Below are 27,930 nucleotides of genomic sequence, written 5' to 3' on the forward strand. Positions count from 1 at the left end.
GAAAAAATACCATCATAAATCATACCGATACAAGGTGTCACTTGTTAAAAAAACGCCCATTTAAAAACACTTTTGAAAACAACACTATGAAATTTTTTTTATATACGGCTGAGGCGTTGTAAGAAATACGTAAACTATTACAGTGACAGTCCACAAATGTTTGCTATCATTGGAATCAATAACGCGTGCCGCTGTACAAGTTGGGACATCGAGGGATGGCTTGATAACACCGACACGGTGAAGAGAATCTCATCTTCTCCACAACGGGAACATTTTTGCTACAGCAACAGCAACATTGGTTTTGCTGTTTCGTATACTGTTCGTGTTTTTTAGCTTCCTTCATTTTCCACAGACGAAATTTCAGTTCTTCTTGCAATTCTTGAGTGGTCATATCGCGATAACGTCGATCATACGTCTCTTCGACGCGTCTGTTGGCACGCATATTTGACATTGCTTTCTCCTGCTTCAAGTCAGTATGATTTGATAAATTACTTGATATCCTTTTTTGAGAGTATTCCCTTTTACCACATGACTGATTTGACACTAATTCGTCAGCTTCTAACTGCAACTCTTTAAAATCGGTTGTTAAGTCGTACAATTTCCATGCGATACACTTGAGTTCGTTATGTATATCTTCGTACTCCTGCTCTCGCCATGTTTTGTCTTCATACGCCATCTTACATGAATGAACATCAAAGAAGTGTAGCGCGTGAAGTTGTGTTGTAATAAAATGTTGTTTTCAGTGAGAAATCAAATTTTAATCTACCCACATCGTTTTACTCACATTTAGTTGATGTTTCACAACAGTGAGAACTCGTGTCCAGATTTTCAGCATCCATTCATATGGAAGAAATACGAAGTATTCAATATTATGGTTAAAAATGTTCAATTGTATTTTTGTTTTTTGAATTATTTATTTTTAACTTCTCGTATTTAACAAAAACATCAAAGCTGCACAAAAGAAACCTCTTAAAATCCTTCTTCTACTCCATCACAGAGGCATGTAGTTTTCCACAATGTACAGCGGATGTGTAGCATACCTTCATTTTTTTCTAATTTCAGGAATGACTAATATCAATGATCAAATAGACAACTACAAACATGTAAAATTATCAATATACTTATTCGTTTATTTATTAAATTCCCATTAATTGTTACAGATTCTATAAAGTACGTCGTAATAAAAAATTAAGTATAAATCATTATTTTCACCAGATTAAAATAGAAAAAGACTTAATATCAGATTTTAATAAATCGTGGTTAATTCCATTTGATTCTCATGCTTCAAGATTATGTAACCTCTTCTTTGTCAATGATAAGCAGATTGACACAATCTCATTAGCAGTAATTAAAAGCACATATCAGCTGGACATAGACCTCATAAAACTAAAAAATTGAACTATTTCACGTGGCACCTGTCACGTGTCACCTTATTTAGATGAGAATAATTGCAGCGCCAGAGCCAGGTTTAGTTGCGAACAAAGCTTCCTTGACTTTCTCACGTCGTTTTTCGTTACATTCAAAATACCTGCTTTTCACTTTTTCAATAAAGCTTTCAATGACCTCTGACGTCACAAGAGATACTGTACATCCGCCCCATCCTGCGCCAGTCAAACGCGACCCTAGTGCACCTGATTCTCTAAAAACATTATTAAGATTAGAGTTGTTTCTAAACTGATAGGGCACACAATATTTCATTATTATTATGCAAGTGATAAAAGTAATCCTAAAAATTGATCATGTAGGACAAAATGCAAGCCTTGGGTATTCTCAGAACGCTACCCAAGCTGTAAGAAAAGCTTGCGTTTCTAAACAAGTGAAGCTAAAGATGTTTGGATCAGATTAATTCGTCATTGCAACACACATACCTACAAATGGTAGTGAGTTCATCCAACTCGTCACAACTACACTCGTAATCTTTAGCACAACTCTCTTGACTTGCATTCATCAACTCGCCGAGCGCCTGTAAAACAACAAAACAACAAAAAATGTAGACTTACAAATATAAAGAAACATAAACCTTATATCAAGGTGGAAACAAGGAAAGCATCACCAGGCAAACTGAATTTGATACAGCTAAGGTTGCTTAAAAATAATTCATTTTCAATACATGTACAGATGAACTCACAATTCGACCTCATATAATTTAAAAATCATTTTAATCGAACTGATTCTTCGGTCCCTTTTGAGTTTACTAGTAAACTCATACAAGAAAGGTCCTTTAATTCGAACTCACATAATTCGAAAAATCATTTAAATCCAACCGATTCTTTGATCTCCTGGTAGTATTTTTTATCATGTAATACGAATATTGTAACATTGGAATTTTTTTCACGTCCTAACATTATTACTTATAGCTTGTAAACACCTTTTTTTTTAAAAAAAAGTCTGATCAAACTTAAAACTCCTATAATTCAAAATCCAAGTGGTCCGAACAAATTTGAACATCCCTAGCTGCTTAAATTACACTAGTTTATCTGTATACATAAACTACCTTTAACGAATCTGGAGGGTTTTCTTCGCATATCTGTTTAAACTTCCAAACACGAGCTGCTTCTGAATAAACATGCTTTGCACGATGGTACAGTTTAAATTCTTTGCTAGATGCTGTGGTAGGATTCAAACATTCCTTGATCAACTCTTCATCCTGTAAAAATGACCGACCATTACAGTGACTAAACGATATTGGCAATGACAACATTATCGTAGAAACATCGTGATAAGAGTTTTCCAATCTTTAGGTGACTTAATTTTTTCTATCCAATTTGGGACAGCCTTGGTTATCAAAAATCTCCTGAACAAGCCTGGAAAAAAAGGGTTAATACTTGATTGTTCTGTTATGGAGGGGATGTAACGGAGCTCTCATTTCGCGTCATCTGCCAATAGGGAAATTAGGAATAAGGGGCGCAACAAAAGTATTCTGCATACGATAGCGTCATAGAAACTTATATTAGGAAGCAGGTCGCATCTTGATCGATCTTACTGTAATATTTAATTCTTTACAAACTTCCTCTCTAGTGTATGGCTCTTTGTGAAATGTCTTCTCTACAAGCTGCACCCTACATGAAAAACGTGATAACACACTGTGCGGATATATGCATCAATTTAAAAATATTAAGTCGAAAAATAAACATCAAAATACTAGGCATTTTACATTTCATCAAGCGATTTATTCATTGCATTCTGCGTATCTAACAAACGTCTCGTTTTTCTCCATTCAATGCCAGCTTTGTTTGACAATATCTGTGAGTAAAAAATAATATCTATACACAAAAAGTTGGAGTTGGACGTACAATAAATGTGTGGACAACAAATATTTTTAATATGCACCTGAGCTGCAATTCGACATTCCGACACACGCTTGTTGTAATATTCACCTGCATTCTCTGATTTCGTCATCTCTCGCTGAAAAAGAATGCGTGACTTAACCTTAGTAACGTTTTAACATAAATACGAATTTCTTTTATAAACAACTCAGTGGTTTGGAGAGTTGTTGGAAGGGCTGTTGTTTCAAAACCTAAGCAACCCCTGAGCAAACATCCTTGCTGAAAATTCACAAAAAAGCGACAGGTTTAAATCTGGTTAATCTGAAAAGCATCTGGCAAAATAATCCTTAAAAATAATAAAAGCCGGGACACCTTCTCATATTACCAAAATGAGGGACAGTTTTTGTGGTTTGGTTAATCTTCTCAACCTCCTTATTTTTAGTGTGTGGGCTATTCCTTTTAACTATAACTATGTTCCCTATAAATTTTCCCAGTTTTCATTTTCTTAATTTTTGAAAGTCCAGAGAAGTGGGGTTTATCGGATAATGGTGTATTCTAATGGAAATAAATAACACACTAAGAGGTTAGAAAAGGGCATAAGGTACAATTCTAAGAGGTCTGAATATAAATTAAACTCTGTTTGAGTTTTATATAAATTCATGCATTTGTGACACTTACCAAAGAATTTGCAATCACAAAATTTGCACCGTCCGGCAAACGAACATCGGTAGCTCTTAATGGTTTGAATTCTATCAACTTCGCCTAAACAAAAAAGTATTTATGTACATATTTTATGTCATATTTTGTGCCCAGTTTTCCAAGTGCTTAGGATCCAGGTTGCTATAGAGAGAAATTGAAGTAAGAAAAGAAATCATCTAAACAAATAACAAAGCCTACTGTGCCAGCCTCAGCTAAGAAGGATATAGCTTGATCCATCCTAAATATGAAACCAAATCGTGCATACGTATAGCAGAGCCTTCAAACCATGATATTCAGATGAAGGCACGTCTACTTAGCACATTTCAAAACAAACGTACCCTCCACCTTCTGTTCCAACATAAGCTTCACATCGTTGACTGGCGTCAGCCAAAGTTAACTACACAAAAAAATCAAAAGTTAAAATTCCTGACATTTCCCTTATATTTTCAATTATTTTTGTCTAAAAATTTAGAGTTATTGGAACCTTGGATTACCCTAAAAATGCAAATTTTATTACAAGTATATGGATAAAACCGGCTGCAAAAAATATAACTTATTCTTGAAGAACACACCAAAAACCTAATTCTTGCTAATATTGTAAAAAGTAAAAATGATTAATTCATTTCTTAAATTCATTTCCATGCTATTTTGACAATAAACTTGAAGATTTCTGACAATTCCTAATATTTTAAATTCCATCTTCTCCTGATTCCCAACACACCAAAACTTACGGCTTTTTCCACACATTATTATTGAAATACAAGTCAAACATAGGAAGACAAAAGATCCCCTGGAAATTTCTGGTAATGCAAGTTTCATTGATTAGATAATAAAGCTGACAACAGCTTCATTTGGCAATGAGACGTTTCCAGAAAAGTTACGGTTTACACCCAATAACATTATTCTGTGGTCCAAATATTAGTAATTTCCCCTAGCCCTTCCTGATCTATGAAAAAGCCCCCTGATTTCCTGGACTCTGCAGTAAGTCGGAATAAAAAAATGACAACAAAGAAGTGAAAGAATAAAATATCTGACCTTAGAAAGATTTTTTTTGTTGGCATACATAGTTGTTAAAGCAGAACAGCAGACTAATGCAGAACTGCTTGACAAACCAGCACTCTGAAGAGAAAAACAGTACAAAGAATAATTTACTTGACATTTAAATGCTTCCATCATTTTAGCTATTTATCTCAAAATGTTTTACAAAACTGTATAAGTAAGGACTTTATGTCAGAAGTTCCCTCAATGAGAGAGCAGAAATGAAGAGATTCAGAATTATTAACAACACAACCACGTCACAGTGGATATCTAACCAACATAGAAGCTTGATTGATTGTAAACAAATAATAAATTCGTTTTGTTAAAGAGTGTATCTTTACTTTTGGAACTGTACCATCAACAAGTGTGTTCATTCCAACCGGAACATCTATTTTCGCCTCGTCAATTGTTGCCTAAGAAAAATAAAAATACACAATGAATGACAACATAAACAAAGAGTTTATAACAACATAAAGCAGTGTTTTGTGTTTTGATTACCTTATGGCCACACAACACATAGTCATACCACTGGTGTCCAGTTATTTCAAATGATTTCACATCAGTCTCGTAATCACTAATGATACAAATAGACAATGTAAAAAAAGAATTTTTCAGTCTCATTCAATTTATAAAACATCTGTTCTTAAAAAGGTATGAATTTAGTTTTTGAAGCTTTAACAAATAAGAATTTACCCAAAGTTAGAATTTGTATTTGCCATTTTGTACTTGCCATTATTATTGGTTGAAACAGCATATACAATATCTTGCTCTAAAGCCATTGGAAAGACAGCATAACCACAGTAATCTATATGTTCTCCTATAAAACATCAATATGCCAGTTTTAAAAACAGGCCAGGGATAGTTGTGTCTTAATAATAGCTAGGACTGATGTACAAGTCTGCTTCATATATAAAAAACATGCTTTAGAACATAACTACATGTTTTCTGTCTTTCATTTATTTTTGCACTTAGAAATAAGGAGCTCTAACATAAGTAGAAAAAGGATATTTCAGAACAGTGAAATACCTATCTGTAGGTCAAAAGATCTGATCAGTTTGGGTTATATTAGTATGTATTAAGCACTTACTAGAGAGATAATGTTAAAAGTATTAATCTTGGTTTTTAGATATTTCAGCATATGGGATTTAAAAAAAACTTTCAAGCCAAGAAATTCAGGGATACATCCACCTCATAATTTCGTAGGCATACTTTGGTATCTTCAAATTCTATACCTTTTGCAACTTTCTAAGAAAGGGATTATTTTCAAAATTTAAATTACAAAATGTTGACGTTTTTCATTTCATAGATAACAGTATAACAATTTCAGGTCCTGTAACAAACACATCCTGTTTTTTCTTCAGATAGTGTTACAACACTGCCATTTTTTGCATTAGTAGTCATTAATAAAAATAATAACAATCATACAATTTTCCTTAAATATGAGTCATAGCAAAATTAATTAACATATATATTTTTGTATTTCCCGCAGGGTGTTAGCTAAAAATTTACAATTAGAGCTGTGAGGCTCCAATTTGGAATTTCCAGGAGTCTTTCAGATGAGGCATCCAATAGTGGCATCCAGGAAAAAAAATTTAAAATCCTAGGTTCTAAGATGCCTAGGAAACTCTCCCGATAATAATTTTTTGTAACATTGATCAAATTCAACTTACAGAAATGAATCATGCAATAAATGAAAAAAAAAATGATGCCTGATGGGAAAAGTAACTAGTGATTTCAATTAGGTATTGTCTTGCCTACCAGACAAAAGAAAGACTATTAGCTAACACCCTGTTCTGACTTCCTCACAGAAGATATAGCGCTAATTGACCTTGGGTAATTATTTTTCAAGAATATTGAAAAAAGTATTTCTCAATTTTTTTAAATGTCACAAAAGTTAATTTTTGAAAGGCTACAATAATTTAGTCTTTCAAAATTAGTTTTATTTACCTATTATATTTACTCTGCCAGGTGCTCTCGCATAAAACAACGGAGGGTGGCCATATTTTTTTGTAAAAGCATCATTCAGTGCTGCAAACCTGAAAAAAATGTATAGTTATGTTATTAGGAGAAATCATCCTAAAAAGTTTTGTCACAGGACTAATCCTATTTCCTGATTACTGCTAATTTTCCCTATTTTTTTTTAACCATTCAAAAGCCAAATATAAAGATAAAATAAAACTCAAGTATACAAACTATTTTATTCAGTTCATTATTATTACAGTAACGTAATAATGATTTCAGAAAATAAAAAAGGTTAATGTACGCTAGATAATTTCTTGACTAGGTGATTACTTTAAGTGACTCGACTTGAGACTTGTGTTGTATACCGGTATTATACAATGACATACAAGTTAAAATAAAAACACGTTCTTTATGTAAATTAAAAATATGTAAAATGTAGCAGTACCGATTTTGCACATCTTTTTCTTCACCATAAATTTTGGCAGGTGAATTATACACAGATGGTTGTTCTTCTCCCATTTCAATTGTTCAATCTAAAATTCAGAAGATCAGATTGATAAACAACAGAATTAGAGCGTACTTCTGTGTTCCAATTAGTGATTCACAATTCAAAAAAAAAACTCTGTAACTTAACAAAGTTTGAATCCATATCCAATATTATTACAATAAAAAACATCAACTTATTCTGGTATAGCCAATATTTCATGCAGAATAATAAAAGTCAAAATCTTAGATGTGAATATCTTGAGAACAAAAAGGACCTTTTTGAAAATTCAAAAGAACTTGTTAGACAACTTTTTTAGCTTTATAACATACGTTTAACATCATTTATCACCTTGATTCTGCTGAAACCGTATTTATGTTGTCCATTTAAGACTTACGTTTTTATAAAATTAGGGTGTAATCCAGAAATGTAAAATAAGGGCCGCTAAATGCCAAATGGGGATTTCATCAAGATGGTCTTAGGTATTATTAAAATTTTATTCCTTCACAACTTGTATAAAATAGACTATCAGCTCCATATTTTGTAGTAAATAAAGCTTCTCTAATATATTTGGAAATTTGGGATGAATTTCAATTTCAATAAAATTTGTAAACTTGTAATTTATAGTGAAGTCATTGCATTGCATTTTAAAGTTCGATTCCAAATAACTTCAAAACAGGTTAAAATAATTGATGTGAACTTCTGTGTGGGTAATTAGGGACCACCTAACAGGATTAATTTCAAAGCTGGGTCAATCCACTTGTTTTAGAATGGACAGGTTGATGTTGTCATCAAAAACATTTAAGTCCAATATCTCTTTGGCAGTTCATAAAAAAACACATGATCCTACACATTTTCTTGGTCATATCACTATATATTCACTGCTGCATCATTAATATTTTTAAATTTTCCATTGTTCTCACGTCTACGTGTTTTCCATGGGCTTTCCATGATCTTTATAATATATAGCCAAATTGTGTGTTTCTCCATTACTGCTATTATAATTTTCATTCCCATAACACGAACATGTACAGATCAGTTTTCACACAATCAGCAGCTGTCTTTATGTCAATGTGTGAAGATGTGATTTGCAGGTAAAGACCTTGTGCCCCCCAATCTCAGGTTTGTTAGTTTACTTGTCTTGTCTCTGATTGGAGACCAGGTTTATTGTTTCTTTTAAAAGAACACCAACAGAAATAGACTAGTTTTAATTGGTATGGTTGAGAAGTAAAAACGACACAAAGTAGTGGTAGAAAATGTATTCTTAAATAGTTTGCAGTTATATTTGAGGTATAGGTTGAGGTGCTTGAGCTTCGTTAGAAATTAAGGACTGAAATAAATTACTGACATTGTAACAGACAAGACAATTGACAAATTACTGACATTGTAACAGACAAGACAATTGGCACTACATGCCTTAGATAACGGACTCATGACACTTGACACATATGTCTTACTATGGTGAGTGTTTATTGCAAGGGTTGGCCCATAGGGCTTCTTTTTCCTGCACCATAAGGCCACTGGCTTCTTTTGACATTTTAGCAACCAACTTTTGAAAGTACATGACGATTAATGACAATTAAACGTTTGTCTCATTATAACAGACTGACATGAACTGACACGCTCTATACTTACAAAATACTTAATTAACTCTATCATTGTCAACAAAATAGACATCTACACCTAAACTGGCTGACAAAGGAAGCCCAGCACCCCCAAATTTCCCCAAATTGAAAAACCAAGAGTTGACTTATATGTAGTCTTCTATAAGTACGACATTAGCTACATACTATGATTTAACACAACACGTAATCGTTAATAAATATCTGCAACTAATAAATTGCTGTCATATGGAAAATATACAAAGGATAGTGCAACTTTTATAGTATCCTTGCAGGCGTTTAAAACTTAAATTTGTATATGTTACTGTAATAACCTACATACTATACAAGTTAAACTCAGCTTAAAGCACAGACCAAATGTCTCAGATTTTTATCAGTCCATTTAACTCTCCTATGCAAGTAGACCATTTTGTCAAAACGTTGTCTAACAGGTGATTATACTTTCTGTAGCAATCACTACTCCAGCATCCAATAATCTTAATAGCGAAAACTATGCGTGGTAATGTTAACATTGTTACGCAAGCTTATTGTAAGAAAGGAAGAAACCAACTTCTGGGTAACAAATTTTCTGTCACTAAACGTGAACCAGGGCCCTAGTTTGGTTCCTCTGAATGCTAGGTAATTTTGAATGGCTCTGTAGGGACAAATATAGCCTCCAATTTTTGCTAAGCAAATCTTTCACCCTAGCCTAAACGGATCTTTTTTAGAGCACTTAATGTTAATTACAGCATTTGAATCACACATGGAAAAGGATATGTCAGCGGGTGTGAGGTGAGTTTCTGCATCAAAAGTGGATGTGGAGGGGCAATCATACTCTGACACCCTTAACAGGCCAAAAAATGCTGCTAAGATAAAACAATTCCACATTGCTTTGTTGTGGTTAAAAAATATAGAGTTTTTAATAAACATTATCATTTTACACAGATCAGCTGGTGTAATTGGTAGTCTCTGAGAAGCAGAATTTGGATGACATCTTCTAATGCCACGAAAAACATAATCTTCGTGTTAACGCCACGTATTACACTCTCATACTGAACCCCGCAAAGATAGACTTTAATAGTGGCAAATTTGACACCTCTTGCCAAATTTGTCACAAACAGTTGAAGTTTTGATTCTGTCAGAGGGAAGGTAGGTACGGATGTAGCTTCACAAAAATTTTTAAAGGAGAGATATCCTGACCAATATGTTGCCCTGATGTTTGTTGAAATGGACGAGTTTAAATAATGACTTAAATCTCTTTGAAGAGTTGTAGTATCGATGAAGGAATTGGTGTTGGATCTGCTTCAGCTTCTGTGCATATACGTTTGAAGTGTTGTACCTGCAATCGAGACAAAGGATCTGCATAAGTATTGTGCTGGCCTTTAACGCATTAATGCATGATGTTTGGACAACAACATGACCCAGAGGACCACACAAGAACAATAGTTTGCTTGTTTTTCTAAACTAATTGCTTGTTTTTTCATGACTCGCCCTAAGAAAAAACTGCTAAAACTATGGCCAATAACTCAATAAAGGTGATACTATACTTATGAGTAAGGTTTAAGGCAATAGAAAACAATGCACTAGAAAAAAATCCTCCTATGCCTACTCCTGAAGCATCAGTATAAAGACTTATGGAAGAGGAGTCTAACGTCTTAGTGTGGATAATAGCGATGCCATTCCAAGTGGGGAGAAACTCACACCACCATTAAATATCCTTGTGTAATAAAAATATGATGGTGCAAACTGTAGTGGAGAGATAAATAAGATGTTGTAAGAACATTCGACCACATTTCACAAACTTACATGCAAAAGACAAGACCCTATGAGGGATAACTGTTCGCTCTTTGTGCATTTCTTCTTCCCTAACCAATTATTAAGTGAAGATAGTAATTCAGTGAACTTATCTTGTGGGAGACGAACAACAAAATTTACTGTGTCTATTTCAATGCCCAGGTATGTAATTACTTGGCAGGGGCCTACCACCTTATCTGGAGCCAACGGAACAATAAGCAAGTGAAAAATGTCCTTAATCAACTTTACTATAGTCTGACATATTTTTAGACAGGGCAGCTGTGATGAAATCATCTAAATAATGTAAGAGATTTTTAACAAAATAAATCCACAATGATATCCACTCTAGCAAAGTTGTTAAAAATAAAAGGAGAGGAACGCACCAAAAGGAAGAACTATGTCAAAAAAGTATCTTCCCCTTTACTGATAACCTAATAGGTGCCAATCACTAGGATGCACAGGGCACAGTCTAAAAGCATGCTTTATGTCCAACTTAGGCATGTAACAATTTCTACCAAACCTTTTAACCATTTCAACCGCATCGTTGAATGATGAGTAGGAGACCGAATAGTCCTCTTTGTTTATGCCATTGTTAACCGAATGTCCATGTGGTGAAGATAGGTCTAATGCCACTCGCACTGTCCCATCCTTTTTTGGTGCAGCACCCAGGGGAGAACAATGCAATTTAAATGGTGGTGAAGCAAATGGGCCCATTTTATGTCCCCTATTCAGCTCTTTCAAAATCACCTCATCAACTTTGTTTTATGGAAGATTTGTTGTTATTTATGTATGATTTCAACTCATTCAAGTTTGAATCCATATCTTAAACCTGATACAATAAACCGCACTAATGTTTTGTTTGGATGACCAGTCAAGAGACTCTCTAATATGTCAACCTTAACCGGGGTTGTGACAAGCAATTTTACAGGAAAGAATTCATTTGATTTTTGGCCTAGAGGACCTGAGTGGGCAATGGAGTGCTGGGTGTCCAAAGGAAAAACACCAGTGAGAGTAGGTGCATGGGGTATATGTGCAACTGAGTCCTCTATTAAATTTAATGCACCGTGGTTGCTGGGAATTACTTCGAAACTGGTGGGGGACATTCCAAAACTGCAGCTCATTGGCCTTCCTAAACCGCCCACTTCGAGTGGGGCATTGGTTAGCGGAGTGCCCTACTTCATTGATAAAACATGCATAGCTCAAATTGGAGAATGTGGATGAAGATGACCCCCAAGCAACAGCATCTCTTTTTGGCAACACAGGAGCGCCTCTAAGGTGCTGGTTGTATAGCAGGTCACCATCCCACCTGTTGCTGGTATTATTTGCCAGATGTATTCTGTGTAGTTGGTCAAAGGCATATGAAAAAATATATATTGGTTGGCAAATTGGACAATGTACGTCTGTATCTGACTAACTGCTGAGCTAAGTGTGGTGAGTACTGGAGCATACAACTAAGATAATAGCTCCAAGCCAAACTCTACGAAGCATAATCCTTAATACGAGACCTAATTACGTTTTTTCTACACATAGCTAATGGCCTAAGCTAATATTTTAAATGCTTGTAATTTTTGCTGAATCAAAAACAGAGAAATCGAAACTAAAATTTCCCATATGCTAGCTAACTCGCTTTTTTGCTCAAAAAGTTTAAAGTTAAAGCTAAAGTTGGTATACGAACAAGCGTAAAGTCGAAAAAGTATAAAGACATCACGCGAAGGAAACTCACCGGGGCAGCAGACAGTGACCAACAAGAACTTTGCACCTTCCTTTTCCGCAACTTTATATGTGCGAAATAAAATGTAATCCAGGTCAAGCAATTTCTGGGAAATCTGAGAACACGATTCGCGCGAATGAGCGCGACTGTTGTAGCGTTATGGCGCGTTAGGGTTGAAATAACTCTATTGCCAGCCAGTCAATATATGTATTATCTTAACAAAATGCAGGATGGTCAAGGTTTCTTTCATTTTTAAACTTAGTTTGTTGCTTGTGAAAAGAAAAGCAGTAATGTTTTCTTTTTGTTATCCAAAGCTTCCTTTTTCTCCTTCTTTGGGGGTTGCTGCGGCCTGACCTGTATACTGTTTAAAATAAATAATAGGGAGAGGTTGTTCTCAGATAGTATGTTTTAAATTCAAACGGAGATGATCCTCGTGTTCATTCGAGTAAATAGGCACATTAAAAACAAACAAGAACCAACAAGTTATTACTCTTTTGTTCATTCTTAATTATTGTTCACTCACAGTGAGTATGTTGGTTCGACTGTTTCGTTGAGCAGCAGTGAGCAAACGATGGGCATGTGTGTAATTAATTTACAGGTATACTCAATTTCCTGTGGAGTAAAATTTGATAGCACTGCTGTGAATAATCTGCGAAATAGAACTGTAAAAAATTGTTTACAAAGTTGCGCAAACAGAAAGAAGGTTATCCAAGAAAGTTTAGCTTTGGTAAGACTTGACGCAGACATATACCGTTACAATATATACATCACTGTAGTCTATTATTTACCCCTCTATAATAACAAGACACTTTTGTAACATGGATAATTTTGAGTCTATGTGATCATTTTGCGCAGTGTTCAAATGGAGTTCTCTCTCACACTGTTTCTTATTGTTCCTCACCTGCAACGCCCATCTTTTTATTACGCCCAAACATGTAGCAATGACACATATTTTGATCAATTTTAGGAGATGCTAAACATGAAATAACGATGAAACTTGCAACAATATTATTTCTTTCGTGTAAGTGTTTACATAGTATTCCTCTTTAGCAACGATAAAGACATCGATCGTTAATTCTGTATGTGTTTTTGAACATTTGCTGTTTTTCAATACTGATCCTTACCTATTTGACAGTGTCTTCTTTTATGTAATGTTAACCTACTCCATTATCAGTATTCAGAAGTATTCATAAAATGCTTATTATATTATCAGGCACCTTGCAAGCATATACAAAGGTCATAAAACGTCAATACATTGATGACGCAGTGACAATAGATAAATGGAGTGGACCATTCTTTAACAACAAACAGCAGAAAGACGCTTTCGATCAACTGCTGCATGATGATTCTAGAGGCAGTAAGCGCATGGACTTAGGAGGGATTGATCCAAATGATATATTAAACCCAGTTCCCGAAAGACCTCGTGTGCGAACTGTAAAAGACGAAGGACCTGTAGCAGAAACATACATTGGAAAAGATCCAGACGCAGATAAAATTGCAGTAGCCAGTCCACAAGATAGACTGGCACATTTTGTTTCAAAACCAATTATTCATACTGCTCCCATAGAGCGTAATATGGCAAAACATCTACATGATCACGACATAGAGGATAGCCCACTACATTCGCGACGTTTTATGTTCCGTCACCAAATGGAATCTGACGAAGAGTTGAGAGATCGCGACAGACATCGTTTTCAAGAAGACGATAGATTTGACGAAGAGAAAAGACGTCATCATGTTAATGATCAAACAGACGATCGACAGGAACAGAATTTTAGAGAGAATGAAAACGATGAATCCCCTCCAGAAAGGTTTATAAATCATCATCATGAATCGTTTGAGCAAGACAGAGATCAAGATAAGACTATTAGTGACGAAAATGATAAACGCTACGCAAAGCGGTCGGTAATAAAAAAACACAAGAAACACAAAAAGGTCAAACATCCGTTTGAAAAAAAATCAGAATTTTCAGAAGTTGGTAGTCACATCCCGGAAGTACTAATGCCAGGTGGACTTCTTGATGCGGGAGTGCCATCGACAACAGATGAAATGATGCAGGAGGGTGCAATTGACCCGTCTTTGCGGGATAGCAACGGTTCACCTTTGTCAGAAATTCTTACTGGTGGAGATAGCGATGTCGCTGTGACAGGTAACACTCCGTTGGCATTAACAGGTGTTGGAGTAAACAGTCATTCAGGTGTGAAAGAAATATCAGAACATTTGCAACAAACACAAGACTCTGACATGACAACGAATGCTGACGACGAACATCCCATAATTCCTAATCCAAATTCTAAACAAATTTCTGAAAAAGTGATAAATAATGAAGCGACATTTCAAGGTGAAACTGGTGATACTCGTACTCCAGATGGTCAGGGAAAAGAACCTGTTGATCAGCACACGATTTTTGTACAACACCATAAAGGAAAGCCTAGTGAAGAAGAAAATCTAAAAGAGAAAGAAGCATCACGAAGATCACATGCAAAGAAACATCAGGTTCATAAAGTACGTGCCAAAGAGATGAAAGGAAAAAGTCACCATAATAAAAGATCGAACTTAGCTAAAATATTACCAGTGGCAAGAAAAAACCAAGTGGCTAAGTTATCTAAGAACAGTAACAAAAGATGGACACATTCTACATGGCCTCAACATGGTTTTCTAGAAGATAATGTTGGAAACGATTATAACAATCGTGTAGGAGGTGGTGGCCCTCATTTAATGACAGTAGGCCATCAAGATGAAAGCGATGGTATCCACAAGGAATGGAACAATATGAATTCTCCTGGAAATGGGTACTACAGCGGAGCAGGTCTTGGTCCATCACGTTCCTTGGAGGGTGAATACATTCATCATAGTTCTCATTATGCTCCTCTATTTCCTGCTGCCCACGGATTTCATGGTCATGGCCCTGCCTTTGCAGGAGGAGGTGGAGGAGGTAATATGAATGGTTTTGTAGAGGGAGGGCACATGGAGGCATTTAGTGGTGGACATGGAATGGAGGGTTATATGGACCATACTATGGAAGGTGATCATGGCATGGATGGTGGAAACGCTGTTGGTCATGGTATATTTGGTGGTCTTGCAGAAGGTCACATGGGAAACGATAATGCAATGCATTCATTATCAAGCTCAGGATCATCCTCAGACCATGATACTGCAGGTCTGATCGGTGCCATCTGGGACCATGACTATGACGGTGAACATGGAAGGGGGGCACATGTTGGATACTATGGTCATAACGACCTAGGAACCCTGTTGCCTTCAGAAACATTGGATGGATTTGCAGGGTCCGAGCATGGAGGATTTTCAATGCCCATGCATGGCAGGTATCATGGAGGTTCCCATTGGAGTGGTGGTATTGGTTCAGCAGTAGTACATGGTATACATTTAGTCTGATAAAAAAATAAAAAAAATATAAAAATATTTGTAATTATGATTTTTTGTCTTCTGCTTTTAGAAGGTCATTCGAATGCTATCCAAGATATTCAAGATGACACGTCGATCGATTCTAGCTTGCAAACGATGGGTATTGGAATGGAAATGAATGGGCATCACGGTCACCATGGACATCACGGTAAGTATTACAACCTTTCTATTAATAGAGTGAATTTACAACCGACGCTAACATTACCTACAGCAATAATTCCTCTGCACATTCAAATTTCTGTTCGGTACAACGCTAATGGGAAATCCTTTGTCTTTTGGTCTCGTAATAGACGTACAAAATGCAATTTTGTATAGGTATGGGCCCGCCGTTCATGGAGCACCACGATGTTGGACAGTATGCAAATGAATTTCATGGTGCACCTGATGAAGGACATGGTCATATAGTTCCTGTCAATGTGAGTTTTATTACATTTTTTTTCTTCTTGTAGTGTTGATTGACATCATAATAAATGATATACGATGATGTGTTAGAAACATTTAAAGTTTCTTTTTTGTGATCATCGTCATTTTTAGTTGCATAAAAAAACAACGGCAAAAAGCCTTTTCGTAACATTTTTATGAAAACATTAGGATAGTAACTCACATCACCTTTAAACTTCTCGACATGTCTTCTATCAGGATCACCATCATGAAATGTCACCTGAGCAATATCATGATCATATTGATGCTCTCATGTTAAAATATCACAAATTAGAAGAAGACATGAGAGGTACACATGGAAATCTGATGGATCGACTTGATGAAAACCTGCTACATCACCATGGGCATCCACATTATCATTCTGGATACGACAGTAAGTGGTTTGACATGTTCTACTCACAACCTTTGCGCGAAAAATAGATATGTTTACAAGAAACAAATTGCTAACCTTTTACGGGTGTTTCACAAATTGGAAAGTGTGCGCTAAATGTCAAATTGGCGTTAGCTGCAAAGCTACCCCTGCACAAATCTATTCGTTCACCTGACGAATGAATGGAGAGAAAGAAATAGTATCGGGCGCGTTTTAATTTTTTTTTTTTTATTTTTCACCATGAGAAATTACAGAAATCGAGGCATTTATTTGACTCCTAACTTTTCCATTTCATAGTCTACTCCTACAAGAATCCATGGGATAATGCTCGTATACCATACCACGTTCCAGGTATGGTTCTTGTTAGTATTTACGAGCATGAAACGCATGGACATGTTTCAAGAAAGTTCATTATGTAGGTTAGAATTTAAATGCTGAAAAGTATAGAAGAGATTATAGGTAGAAATATAATAGACAACGAGACAGTTAGAAATAGTTTGTTTTTAGATTTACGAGCATATTTTTTGCAAAATACATTTTCGTTAGCATATTTCACTTCTGGTACATATTAAAAAAATAATCGGAGTGCCCATCAGTGTTCATGTTATTCAAAGTTTAATCATAGTAGTTTAGTAGGAGACCTTTCAAGGGTTCCTTTTCCCAACATCGGGTAAAGAAAACCAATGTTGCACATATAGGTATATAAATAATTTCGACCCTCTGCAATTATTTAAGTATACGTCCAACACTACATTTCTTTACCCAACAATGGGGAAAAGAATTTCTGATAATGTAACTTACCAAACTGTCTTCTGATAAAATTTGAATGATAATACTGATAAATATTTTTTGCCTAGTTGAGAATCATCCTGATAACACTGCAGAAGAAGAACATGTGGGTGGAGGGTCAATGGAAATGGGTGGTAAAGATGACGGTAAAGGGGAAGAAAAAGGTGGGCCGTTGGTTGAGGCTAAAGAAGAATCAAAACCACCTCCCAAAAAAGATGATGACAAGAAGGATGAAAAGGAAGAAAAAAAACCCGAAAAGAAACCCGAAAAGCCCGAGAAGCCCGATTGGACTGGCATTCCTCCGAAAATACCAGCACAAAGAGGTGGTCCTGAAACAAGTGGGAGCATTGGGTTGGCTAGTAATGAGAGTCTAGCTGATGCAGGTACAATGAGTTTATAATTAAAAAAATATGTCCAACATATCTTTACCAACGACAAAAACAAACTACATTTACAAAATCTATTTGAGATATATTTCGTATTTAGGACCTAGCAAGTTAGCGCCTTTGCAACAAGCCATCATGGCGTATAAAGCTATGAATTTAAGTGTTCCCGCGTCATTACAAATACAAGAATTAAAGGAGGAACTAAAAATGGAGCGTGCAAAAGAAGCCTCACTAGTTGCATCACGTGACAGCCACGAAACAGCCTCGGCTAAAGATAAAGAACCACCTACGGCTAAAGATAAAGAACCACCAAGGCAAGCTGAAACACCAAACGGTGCGGCGGAGGTTACCAAAGCAATACAACAGATGGGGAGCAGAGCGGCAAGTTACAATATCCATGCAGCGCCACAATTTCAGCGTCTTCAACAGTTAAATTTCCTTCAGCAAAGCTACTTAAAGCAAATGCTGGATGATGCTGTAGCAGCCACGAAAATTAATCAAAAGCCAGTACAAAAAGAAGATAATGAGCAAGCCACAGTAGAGAATATTTTGGGTTTGGGTCATGCAAGTGACAAGCCGGTACAATCAGCTCAGTTGTTGGGTCTGTTAAACAACATGCTTAAGCAGGGTGCGTCCAATGTGGCTTTCAACAACCTCGCAAAGGCTGTTCAGGGAACATCTAATTTTGTGAAGCAACCATCGACTGAAGAACCGGCAGCAGCAACGATAAAAGCAGAGCCTGTTAGCGCTGATTCTAAATCAAGTGGGGTTGATAAAACATCGTCTTTAACATCTCTGGTCACTGGAGCAAGCTCCTTAACTCCGAGTGAAGTTCCAACACTCGATGTGCCAGACAATGATCAAGAAAATATCGCAAACGAAACGGAAAGCAACGAGAATAACGATTTAATAAGTTTACTCAACACAGCTGGTGTAATAAAACATAAGAAAAAACATCACAAGAAGAAGCACAACGTAGATGCTGACGATGCATATGCAAAAATTGGCTACGAAGGACCCACCGGTGGAGATAGTTATAAAGTTGGTGTCAAAAAAGACACTTCGTCGCCTGTTACTGGCGACCATAACAAAGCATATGTGACTTTAAAGGATATAAGTTCAGCAGAATCCACAGTTGATGTCAATGCTAATGACGAGGCTAGCAAAAAAACAAACATTAAAACTGACCTAAAAACTCAATAAAAAACAAGCACAAATCAGTGAGTTATGCTCGAACAACAACGTCACAGTTCGAAGAACCGCCAGATCTCCATCGTAAACTTTCTAAAGATGCGCGCAAAAATGACTTTAGTGAATTTGTTAAAAAATGTTCTGTCTGTGTGTAAGTGTGTATATCTGTATGGGATGAGTGCTGTATTGTTTGTATCTCACAATATTGTGTGTAAAAACTATGTTTGACATTAGAACTCCTTTTGCATTATTAATTTCATATAGCAAAAGTAAATTTGCCACTAGAGATCGATCAAATTTACCCTGACATTTTTAAAATAAAATGTTCTAATTTTGTTAAGTACCAATGCTATAAATGTAGCAGAAGATACTGCCTAAAATCAATCTTGCTTTATACAATGCTATTTCTTATGCATAATCAGGTTTCTTCTAACCCTTGTTTGTTTTCTTCATTTTCCCGAAATTTGCTGACTTTCATGTTCTAGTACTTTTAGTTTAGTCGTCAGTCTCCTTTCATATCCACAGTACTTTAAGTGCACTTAGGGCTGGATTCCAAGTTGGTTAAACACACGTATAATATTTCACATATACGTAAAGATGAAATTTTAAAGATGAATTTTAATTAACAAATCATTTTTATTTCTGACGATTTTATAGGCATGACACGACGTAGCTTTATTTGTAAGGACATCTAGTTGCGTAGAATTAAAACGAGATTCTTTTATTCTTAGCTTTTTTGTTATTACGTCAGTAATTGTATTGTTATACAATTGTATTGCTTTGTTTCAAAATTTGGAATAAAGTGTTATTTTTGATGCGGGAGAGGAATAGAATTAGGGAAAGGTTATTGTTGTATTTTGAGAAAAAACTCGATATGACTTGAACTGTTCTTTTGTCGCTCGCGTCTCAACTCGCCATAGTAAGCCTCTTTTACCAACCAATAAGAACCCCTCTGATTTTGGAATAACAGAAGTATGTTCCACATATTCCTTTGTTCGATGTGAGGAAAGGAGGTAGGGGGCTCCGACTGAATACTAAATAAACCATTAACGGTAGATACTTAAAACCACATTGTGAGATATTCTTTGATATGTTTAAAAATTCTAATTCTCCATTTATATTTACAACAAGCATATTTATATACAAACTTTTAAAACCTCAATAATAATATTGAAATAAACCGTTTCGATCTTCATCTTTGTAAGTGTTTCTATTTATAGCTTCCCTTTTTTCCAATGCGACTTGCGCCATATTTAGCATCTTTGAACTGTAAGCTGTCATTTGATAATTTGGATCGCGTGACGAACCTTTGAAATATACAAAGGGGGACAATAATATTTTAAACGAAGAAACTGAAGCCGATGCTCATGCATGTGCAATGATCTAAGAAAACCTAATGTTCTCCTGTTCCGCTAAAATAAAAAAATAAAGGACACAATTTTGATATGGCGTTGTTAGAGGGCGTGTGGCGGAGATGTCTATGAATGTCGATGAATGTAAAAAATTTTTAAAAAAAATTAAAGTACAAGGCAAAAAATATATTTCTTTAAAATTTTTATTTTTCGATACATAAATAAGCAACTCTTTTCTCTCTTTCTCGCGGCAGAGGAAGTTCCTGGGAACGAGTTTGGTTAATGGAGAAATTAATGTGATGTCAACTGCGTACCCAGAGTGTAAAAAAGGTCTGGTGACGAGCTCATGATGGCTTCCGCGCTACAAATAAATCTCGCAACGCGTAATGTCAAGATTTCGTTTTGTGAATATAATCGAAGTGAGATCGATTAATATATTGCTTCATAAAGATTTTTTAGAGAGAGCGTAGTATAGGAAAAGAAAACAAAGTGTCTGAGTTAAGAGTTAAGTTAAAATACATTTTGAAAATCCACGATAGAAAGATTGTGCGGACGTTTTTACCTCTTGTCATACTGTTCCCTATCATGTCATTCACTTTACTTTTGTCTTCGTTGTCACTCCATTGACGGTTGACAGGTTGACCAATAAAGCGCATAACGTTTTGAGACTGTCGGTCTGGGTAGCTGTCACCTAAAAACATTTTGATTGGTAATTGTAATTTTGGTAATTGGTAAATTGTAACACACTGATTGGTAAAAAAATGTACAAACTTTATTTCCAGCTCTCTTTCCTTTAATTTATCGCTTAACCCAGTACGAGTGGGTATTTAAGAAGCATCCAAGATAAGGGCCTGATAATCCCACGGTAATTACTCAGTGATTATATAGGTAACTATTGATATTTGGTTCACGTGTTGTTTTGAAAATAAGCAATATGGACAATAAAAACAGTGTTACAAAAATCACGTGTTATTATTTAATGAAATAAATCAAATGTACGATTCTTGGTTTTACTGATCTGGTCTGCAATATAGAAGATAGTAAAACTTATATAATCTTACCATTTTCCTCCATTCCGTTCTCATGATGCTGATTTTCTCGATCAGTTATTGTTGTGCCAAAATAATTCTCCTCTTCTCTTCTACCTATGTTTTCATCTGCTTCACTCATATGACGTGTGTAAAATCTGTTAGGGCCAATCCCCACAAATCTATTCGCTCTATATTTCGCCATATCCTCTTCATTGTAACGATCAATATCTTTGTAATTGTCTCGATCAAGTCGCTGTTCGACAGCTAAACAAAAACAAAGAAATAGGGAAGTTTTTAAAGTAAAATTCGACTCCTTCTGTCAAGTCATGGAACCATAGAGATACAATACCCATGGTCACACATGGTTTAGAAATAATGTGAAAATACTTATTTCTTTGATCACAATCACGCCGACCATAATTAGACAGCTACTAAGCAACTGGTAAGTAATAAAAAATATATTTGGAAATGAATAAAATAGCCCGTATATAGAGGCTCCAATCCTTCCCTCCCCTAACCCCTAATTTGAAACTTATGTCATAAATCCTACCCATAGAGCAGGTCATAGAAGGGGGTTCTAAAATGAGGTACATTATCCAGCAAAATCAAAATGCTTTTGGAAGGAGGATGGAGATAACTACTAAACTAAGTATAAAAATCTAACCTGAGATATCATCAAAATGTACATCTCCATATTTCTTCCAAAAGTTCGCCTCATCTTTTTCTACCTGGCCTTCGTGTTTCTTTTCTTCACCTTTAGTTTGCTCGGCATCAGATAAGTCAGCGTGTAAACCATTCTCCAGACCATAATATGGTGACGATTCTTTTAAAAACAGTAAAATAACCAAAATTAAATGCTAATAAAAATTGATTAAAAATCATTTTGTTTTTACGGTTTCTCTCACACATAATTAATCACATAATGGACAATATTAAGTTTATTTATTCATGTTTTGATGAGTGGTGTTGTTTTCTTTGCATGGAAGAAGTAAAAAGAACGAAGTGAAACTTAGAGAGGGCTCGCAAAGATGTATTCATATGAGGACCTTCTGTTCTTATTTTGAAAGACAAATAGCGACCATTAACATTTAGTCTTAAGAAACTTCCCAACTTATTTTAAACTTATCAATATACAGCAGACTGCCTTTATTCTCAACTTGCAAAAACTGGGAAATTTGTACAAATTAAGAAAGACAGAAAGAAAAAGTCAGTTTAAGAAACATCCGAGAGATGTTGATTTCTGTTTGTGTCGCCCGATTTCATTTCCCGCGTCATTTTAAGGCAATCTTTACATAAAGTTTCATTAAACACGATTTTCTAAAAATGTAGCTATTGCGCATGTGTGTGAAGCTATTGCGCATGTGTACAAAGTTATTGTGAATTTTATTGTGGTTTGAATCTCATTTCGGGTAAACCTCATGTCTTGTACAGGCTATCCTAGGTTGTTTATTTTCCATGGTTTAAAATGGTAGAAAAAGACATCACGCAAACGTTTGGATAGCATTTATGTATTCTATTGTTACATCTATTTACAGTGTCACATGATCATCACAAAAACGATTTGTTATAAAAAGATGTGAAACTCTCTAATCATGAAATTGAACTGCGTGTAAATAATGCTTTAACTACACGTGGAAGTGCGACCAACATTCAACTACTATTGATTCATAGCCAAGGTGTCTAATATTATGAGTTCTATCATTCTCAACTAGAAATATCCAATTGTTGGTGCTTCAGCCACTTTATTAACGATGATGAGATGTTTTCGTTTTTCTTGATTTATGTTTTTGCTTTCCAAGTACTCTTTTATTACCCATCATCACGCTTTGAGGGGCAGACATATCTTCAAATGTGTTTGCGGTTTCATCATCTACAACAGAATCACGTGATCAGCTGTCTTCGTGTAAACAAAACATATGTCGTCTTCTTCGTCTGTTTTCAGTGCGTCGTCAACATGCATTGGTTATCCGTACGTTATGTCGTCTTCACAAACAAGTCAAGTTTCCCGACACGTCAATTGAAAAAAAGAGGGTCAAGTCGACAAAAAATATCGCATCATGTCGACGACTATTTGTTTTACGTCAAAACATGAACGAATAACAAAAGTTCTATACTCAGTTAATTATCTTTATGATCAATTTTTATTACTTACTTTTAAAATTTCTATATTCTTCGGAGCCTTGTTCAAAATTCTGTTTATCCATTAACCCAGCTTCGCTACTGGAAGGGACAGACGGATCAAGAGGAGCATCTTGTTGAAAATTTTGTCCCCCTCGACCACGCACCAATTGTGCTGAAAACAAAATACAATTTAAATTACACCTGCAACTTACTTCCCAGCCCTCTAAGATTAAAACATGCATAATTGCGCATCTAATTTTTTCAGCAACAAGACGCAGTTTGTCCACCCTTTCTAGCAACAAATAAAAAACGCTATGGGATCGCTGACTGCAAATGAATCTTTCTATAAATTAGACAAGAAAAAGAAACGGTTTTTGTGTACCAATTTCATTATCTCCTTGAATATTCGCTTTGTCCATTGCTTGAAGATTGTTTGACATCGATTCTGCCATTGCTGCTGGTGGGTTCATGAACCCACTCATCGGTGGAGGTCCCATACTGACGACAGCTTCATGTGACTGTTCAAAGGAAGGCATCCCTCTAAACCCATTTCTTGGGGAATTATCCATGTCAACTGGTTGTCGACTTTCAAAGAAATCTCCGGCTTGGGAATCACTACCCTGTGAAAACCGTTCAGAGGGATCCTTCGAAAAGCCAACTGGTCCACCAAATCCCGGTCCTCCTATAAAAGAAGAACGAGATTTTTAGCTTAAATGAAATCAACCTCGTTCCCAAAGATCTACTAAACTTATGATATCGGAAACAAGAAGGGAACTTAGGGCGAGGTTAAATCAACAGCTCTAATACTGTACCTATTGTTTTAAAAGATGACTGAAACAAAAACGGGGGTTTCAATTATAAACATTCATTAAGTTTAAAAATGAAAATACCTTCTTCGGGCGTTTCTTCTTCTCTCTGATAATTTGGTGGACCATTTCTTTGATCGTACGCCCCCAACGGTTCTGCGCCTGCACCCATACCTGCTGGAAAACCTTGCATGTCACTTCCCAAACCTTCCAACCCGTTATCAGGTCCAACGTTGCCTGGAATGATATTAAGGTTTTTTGAAATAACAAAAATGACTAAAAAATCGCCAGTCGGATGTATTTCTACTTCGATAAAATAATACTTTTGTAAGAGACTGTTGAGTTGTTTCGGCTTTTTATTTTATTCCACTTCGCTTAGAACACCAGATGGGGGTTGTAACATAAATAAGTAATGATTATAATTGAGCTTTTGATTAACGAAGTACCGCCTTTTTCTCGTAACACCTCGCTAAATAAGATGTCAATTTAGCCTTATAGTGAGGCGGTTCGTTACATTGATAAAAAACAAAAGTGACGCTACCAAATGTGAATATAATCATTCTACGTACCTATAGGCTCCCCTCCTAAAGCTTCTTTATCATCGTATGGGACCTCTAAACCTGAAATAATTAATTGTTATTAATTGCATTTAATCTCATATTAAATAACAATTCTTGAAACCTATGGGAAAATTCCGGCAACCGATAAAATCTACACAAAATTGAATCTACCTTGCTTTTTGTAGCTGTCTCCAAGTGTATCTGGTCTTGCTTTTATGAATTTTTCTAGTAGCAATATACACACATTTGATATCTATCAAATTTTTGCTGCGTAGTTTGACATAAGCATGCACACAACGTTATGTTTCGTAGTTGGCGGCCTGGGCATAATTCTGTTGATTTTTTATACGGGCGCTACTCGACAAGGGCTTCTAAAATTTTTCTTACATATTTCAGACTAGGTATACACAGAATTATTTGCTCACAGCAGCAGTATTTACACCGAAAAATTTCTTTATGAGAAGGAGTACGAAAAGGAGAACATTTATAAGAAAAGGGCGCGTTTATTGAACTTTAAAGCACATATGGGCGCTAATTCGAATTTTTACGCCCTTTATTAAAAATATTTTTCAGCTTACACAAGTGTCAAAAAAATAAGAAGTACCCTTTCGAAGCTTGCTTCTCCGGTGCAAAAATTTATGTTTTGCGTAACCTGAAAAAAGAAAAAATAGACTCGATTGGCGCTTAGGAAATAGGAATTGTTGATGAATGTATGATAATGGCGTGTGAGGGCGGCGAAAAAAGACTAAGTTTGAACTACTGTTAAGCTTCTAACTAAATATTAACACAGACTGTACGTCTAAAAAAATTCTAAAATATAAGAACCGACTTTAATGGCTTCTGGTCTATTCTGAAAATTCTGAAAATCGGAATTACATCAACCTACCATCAGGGATATGGGATCTACCATATAAATCTAAGAAACTACTCATTACGTTGTCTTCTAGTAGTGAATTCATATCTCCTGTGTTGTTGGTAAGCGAGGCGCTAGTTTTTAGGTTGTTTAAGTGAGTCGTGTATTCATTGCTTTCAGACCCCTCCGCTATCAGTTTGTCATTGGCTTTAATTTTCGGCATATCAACAGCAGCAGTTTCTGTTAAAAAATCTGCAGCTTTTATACTAATATTGGCTTTATGAACATCTGTTGGCTTCCATAGGACGTTAAATGAACCTTGACTTGAATTAACGGTTGCAAATGGAGCTGCTAACCGCAGTATTGGAATGTGTTTACCGGATTCAGCTTCAGAATAACCGGACTCACCACTCTCACCGGATCCATCTCCGGATAGAACACTAAATCCTTTACTACTAGGGGTATCTCGAGTTTCCGGAATTTTCATTTTTGTGTCCGGTGTATCTGGAGTGTCCGGTGTCAGTACATTCATTTCAGGTGTCAAAGGTATAGTATCAGGTACGTCCGGAGTGTTTGGCGTTAAAGTCCGTTTAATGTCATTTTGTTTATGGTAACGAGCAATACGGCTTCTCCGTTGAATATCGTCTCTGTCAAAAAATTTTGAAGCAGAAGCTGCGTACACAGTAGCTAAAAGTAAAATTTGATAATCCAAGCCTTAACTGAACTGAGAATACGATCGGCTAACGTTACGTTCTCTAAAAAACGATAATCTAACACGACACGACACGCCTATCTAAAACTAATAGAGTGGAGATGAATGTGAGAGGTGAAAGTACATAATACAAGTGATGTTTATCTGAAAACTGAGAATAAACTTTTTCGTGAAAAACAAATTACTTACTGACAACTGTCGAGAGCAGCAGAAGCACAATTAACGATTTTACAGCCACCACTAAAGAAATATTATTTTCTTTATTAAGTTTTTTTTCGAAACCGCGAAGTGTAATCCAGGTGTAAAGCCTTAAGATTGTTTTTAGGCCTTTTTTGCGTATCGATAATTTAAAACTTGTTTAAAAAAATTGGCTGGTTCTTTCCAAGTTGTCTAACGAGTTTTTGATAACTGCCACCTTCGAAGAAAGTTTGTGAATTTTTTTTTCAACTAACTATTCATTTCAACAATTGAGCTCACGACATCCAATGAACGCCCCTTCTTTTAACAATAATAAAACCAAAACTCCTAATTTCGTTCCCAGGTCTTATTTTTCGCCTTTTGATTGTGGTTAATTTACCTTAGAAGTTCGGAGTTACTGGCTGGACTTTTTAAAACGACCCTCCTTCTCCATTGAGCGGCGCTTAAAAAATATTGGCAAGGAAAATTAGTGACTAGCTCGATTCGGTCACTTTTCACAACATAGAGGAAATGAAATCAACCATGCGAATAACGATATTACTGAGAAACACTTAAAGTGACTTCCAGTTTCACAAAAACAACAACATTTAATTAAAATTCTGTAAATTTAGTCCAAATTTAGTCATTTTTTTACAGTTATATTAGGTATATGAGCTACATCATTTTTCGTAAAAATTCAAGAAAAGGTTTTATAAAAATTGGTACGTACTTCTTTCGAATATTTAGTTCATCTTCTTCGCATATTTTTTTAGAACTGAATAAAATAACATTAAGAACAATTACGTTGCCCGTCTGATTTGCATGAATCTTTTTTGACCAATCTCATTGTTCCCAGTGCCTCTTTCCTATCTGATTAACCTAGTCCCCAGGGAATTGTCTCTCATCAACGCTTCGCTTATTGATAGGTCTGCCGAAAAAGGTCATGGAGGAGGCTGGTTTTATTCCGCGACGTGATTGGTTGAGACTTTCCACCTAATTATGCCAAACATAATACGTCACTCGGTCTGTGAAATAGTCAAGTTAAAACTAACTGTAAACAAAAATTTGACTGTCACTGTGCATACATGTTTTGCATTAGAGAAAAAAAGAAATTTTTATGGCAACAATTTTGACCAGCCTCCACCAGGCCATGCTCGTCT

The 27,930-nt window shown here is 35.7% G+C and overlaps 3 protein-coding genes across 5 annotated transcripts; 1 reads left to right on the forward strand and 2 right to left on the reverse strand.

Annotated features, from left to right (window-relative positions):
* Window positions 1-519: 519 nt before the first annotated feature.
* On the reverse strand, window positions 520-12,664 carry LOC130613191 (N-acetylgalactosamine kinase-like). Its single transcript, XM_057434519.1, has 16 exons — window positions 12,568-12,664; window positions 7,411-7,498; window positions 6,951-7,039; window positions 5,697-5,820; window positions 5,502-5,577; window positions 5,345-5,416; window positions 5,001-5,084; window positions 4,304-4,362; window positions 4,164-4,203; window positions 3,945-4,028; window positions 3,331-3,405; window positions 3,155-3,243; window positions 2,984-3,059; window positions 2,495-2,647; window positions 1,869-1,963; window positions 520-1,639 (listed from the first exon to the last, which is right to left on the reverse strand). The coding sequence occupies exons 2-16, from the start codon at window positions 7,482-7,484 to the stop codon at window positions 1,435-1,437; spliced, it is 1,395 nt and encodes a 464-aa protein (XP_057290502.1). The 5' UTR covers window positions 7,485-7,498; window positions 12,568-12,664; the 3' UTR covers window positions 520-1,434.
* Window positions 12,665-13,132: 468 nt separating this feature from the next.
* LOC130613189 (uncharacterized) lies at window positions 13,133-20,088 on the forward strand. Of its 2 annotated transcripts, XM_057434515.1 has the most exons (9): window positions 13,139-13,282; window positions 13,523-13,576; window positions 13,769-15,934; window positions 16,013-16,129; window positions 16,297-16,397; window positions 16,621-16,795; window positions 17,090-17,143; window positions 17,650-17,964; window positions 18,068-20,088. In XM_057434515.1, the coding sequence occupies exons 2-9, from the start codon at window positions 13,546-13,548 to the stop codon at window positions 19,168-19,170; spliced, it is 4,062 nt and encodes a 1,353-aa protein (XP_057290498.1). In that variant the 5' UTR covers window positions 13,139-13,282; window positions 13,523-13,545; the 3' UTR covers window positions 19,171-20,088. The 2 variants fall into 2 exon arrangements, with proteins under 2 accessions (XP_057290499.1, XP_057290498.1); XM_057434516.1 differs by having other exon boundaries at window positions 13,133-13,576.
* A 141-nt stretch (window positions 20,089-20,229) lies between these two features.
* LOC130613190 (uncharacterized) lies at window positions 20,230-27,766 on the reverse strand. 2 transcript variants are annotated; one of them, XM_057434517.1, is made up of 13 exons: window positions 27,501-27,763; window positions 26,783-26,833; window positions 25,915-26,568; window positions 25,633-25,680; window positions 25,200-25,253; window positions 25,038-25,088; window positions 24,553-24,705; window positions 24,045-24,344; window positions 23,694-23,834; window positions 22,206-22,364; window positions 21,572-21,805; window positions 21,073-21,201; window positions 20,230-20,465 (listed from the first exon to the last, which is right to left on the reverse strand). In XM_057434517.1, coding segments are annotated over exons 1-13 (2,124 nt in total). In that variant the 5' UTR covers window positions 27,502-27,763; the 3' UTR covers window positions 20,230-20,316. The 2 variants fall into 2 exon arrangements, with proteins under 2 accessions (XP_057290500.1, XP_057290501.1); XM_057434518.1 differs by lacking the exon at window positions 20,230-20,465 and adding an exon at window positions 20,476-20,570 and having other exon boundaries at window positions 27,501-27,766.
* Between the last annotated feature and the right edge of the window lie 164 nt (window positions 27,767-27,930).

Source organism: Hydractinia symbiolongicarpus, chromosome 10 (assembly GCF_029227915.1).
Source record: "Hydractinia symbiolongicarpus strain clone_291-10 chromosome 10, HSymV2.1, whole genome shotgun sequence".
In the NCBI taxonomy this organism is placed as follows: Eukaryota; Metazoa; Cnidaria; class Hydrozoa; order Anthoathecata; family Hydractiniidae; genus Hydractinia; species Hydractinia symbiolongicarpus.